We start from the raw sequence: 2065 nt of genomic DNA on the forward strand, positions 1-2065 counted from the left end.
AGAGCAATGTGGAGAGCCAACCTGAAGTACCTGGGCATCTCACTCGGTCTCCCTGCTGCAGCTGCCATCTACCACCTGAGCAAAAGGAGGTGAGAGCAGCACCCTCACCCCTACACCTCTCAGGCCACCCCTCCATTATCCAACCCCTCACCAACTGTCCCTTCCTCAGGGCTCGCAGCCTCCTCTTCCCACCCCTTCCCAAGCCTGTGGGCACCAAAGCCATCCAATTCTCCAACAGCGAGATGAGTCAGGTAAGATGCAAGGTGCAGGAGGGGCCAGATCCTGCAGCCTACAAATGCCCTCCCATGGCCCTGGCATGGGACATTCCACCCCAAACCCACCCAACCCTTAGGGCCAACCCCGGACAGGCCTCCTGGAGCCCTCAGAGAGGTTCAGCCCGGCAGAGCTGCTGCTGACAGAGCCAAATCCCAGCAAGGAGATGACTGACACAGACTCCCAGCCTGATGTGCCACAGCCCGACGTGCCACAGCCCAGCCCTGTGGTGGAAAAGCCAGTGGAGGTGGTGGTGTGCCCACCAGGCTGTGGGGAGGAGACATCCTTCGCCTACCGCAGGCAGGAGCTGCACAACCCAGTGGGATCTCCACCACCTGGCAGCACCAGCTGCTCTGGGCACCCACCCAGCGAGGAGGAGGAGGAGGAGGAGGAAGAGCAGGGAAGGCAGGGGCTGCACCAGCCACTGATCCCCATCGCCCTGCTCATCTCTGACAAACCCATCATCATCAGGGATGAGGAAGGATGGGATCCGTCGCAGGAGAATTTGGTGCCATAGCCATCACCAGGCTGGAGCAGCAGGGATGGATGGCAGGAAGGTGGCAGAGGTGTCCCATGGGATGCTGAGTGCCCGTGGGTCACACTGACATTTTCAGGGGGGTTTCTAGTTTCCAGGACATGGAAGGTGATGCCTCCAGATCCAGCATTGCACTGGGCCAGCCAGCACTTCCCAGCCTCAACCTTTCACTGGCCATAAAATCTGAGGGAAGGCAGCTGCAGTCTGGCCAGGAGTGAGGGTATTTCCTTGGCTTGACTGGGAGGAGAGGCAGAGCTTCATCCCCTCCAGCAGCCACCTCTGGGACCAGCATCCCAGTGGGATGGGGACACAAAGAGCCTCAGCACCAATCAACAGCTACCTGTAAAAACACGAGCAAAATATAAAGCTCCTCAAAAGAGAAAAAAATTTCAAACATTAAAAAATTCAAATAACTATACAAAGCAGGGCTGAGATGGTTTTCCTTTGCCTGACCCAGGCAGATTCCAGCAAGGATTTATAGCTGAGAGCAATCCACGAGGACACAGCCAGGGCTGGGGGTGGCCCAGGATGGCAGAACCCCCAGTCCCTCTGCATGGGACCAGGCTGCCACCTCAGACCTTATCTGGGTCAGAACTGAGATGAGAAGCGATCTGTGGTTTTCTTACTTGCTGAGAGGGCAAAACATTTCAACTAAAAACTGCGTGAGGTTAGTAGCACGGGGAACTCCAGGTAAGGCAGCGCCGACACCGCCGCGATGTCTCAGCCACCGGTGCAAGGCTCAACCTCCTCACCGCTGCTTTCAGCTCCAGTCATGTTTTGCAAAGGATTTTACCAAAATCTCTCTCAGCATCGGCACGTGCGGGCGGAGATAACGCCCTGGGAAGCAGCCGGAGCAGCACATCGCTGCGTGTTCTCCCACCAGCCCCGGGTGGTTGGAATTTGCGGCTATTCCCAGCACGCCAAGGATGTGTTGGTGCCATTCCCATGGCTGGGGGTGCAGCTGTGTGCACGTAGGACCCTTGTCACCGTGCCACTGTCGCTGTGCCCACCCGTGTCGGGCGCTGTGTGTGCGAGGAGTCTCAGCTGCTGCGGAGCCACGAGGTGGCATCAGCCCCACGTCCCCACGGCTCTTCCCAAACTCCTGCAGAGCAAATCCATCCTTCCCTCCCCGCCACGCATCACCCCACAGCCCCCTGAGTCTGGCAGCCTTGTTCTGCAGCGCCCAAAATCCCTAGGGATGCGCTGGAGATGGAGCATCCTGCCCTCCCGGGGCTCAGCTGACACATCGGATGGAGG

The 2065-nt window shown here is 58.5% G+C and overlaps 1 protein-coding gene across 1 annotated transcript in view; it reads left to right on the plus strand.

Moving 5' to 3' along the window:
• Positions 1-790, plus strand: part of IL12RB1 (interleukin 12 receptor, beta 1) — a 4545-nt gene extending 3755 nt beyond the window's left edge. Inside the window, exons 13-15 of the mRNA XM_009076130.1 lie at positions 1-89; positions 170-251; positions 353-790. The exon at positions 1-89 is cut by the window's left edge and continues 1 nt beyond it. Of these exons, the coding sequence (XP_009074378.1) occupies positions 1-89; positions 170-251; positions 353-790 (609 nt within the window). The remainder of the gene's footprint in view (positions 90-169; positions 252-352) is intronic.
• Positions 791-2065: the final 1275 nt, after the last annotated feature.

Source organism: Acanthisitta chloris, unplaced genomic scaffold, assembly GCF_000695815.1.
Source record: "Acanthisitta chloris isolate BGI_N310 unplaced genomic scaffold, ASM69581v1 scaffold8536, whole genome shotgun sequence".
Classification (NCBI taxonomy): domain Eukaryota; kingdom Metazoa; phylum Chordata; class Aves; order Passeriformes; family Acanthisittidae; genus Acanthisitta; species Acanthisitta chloris.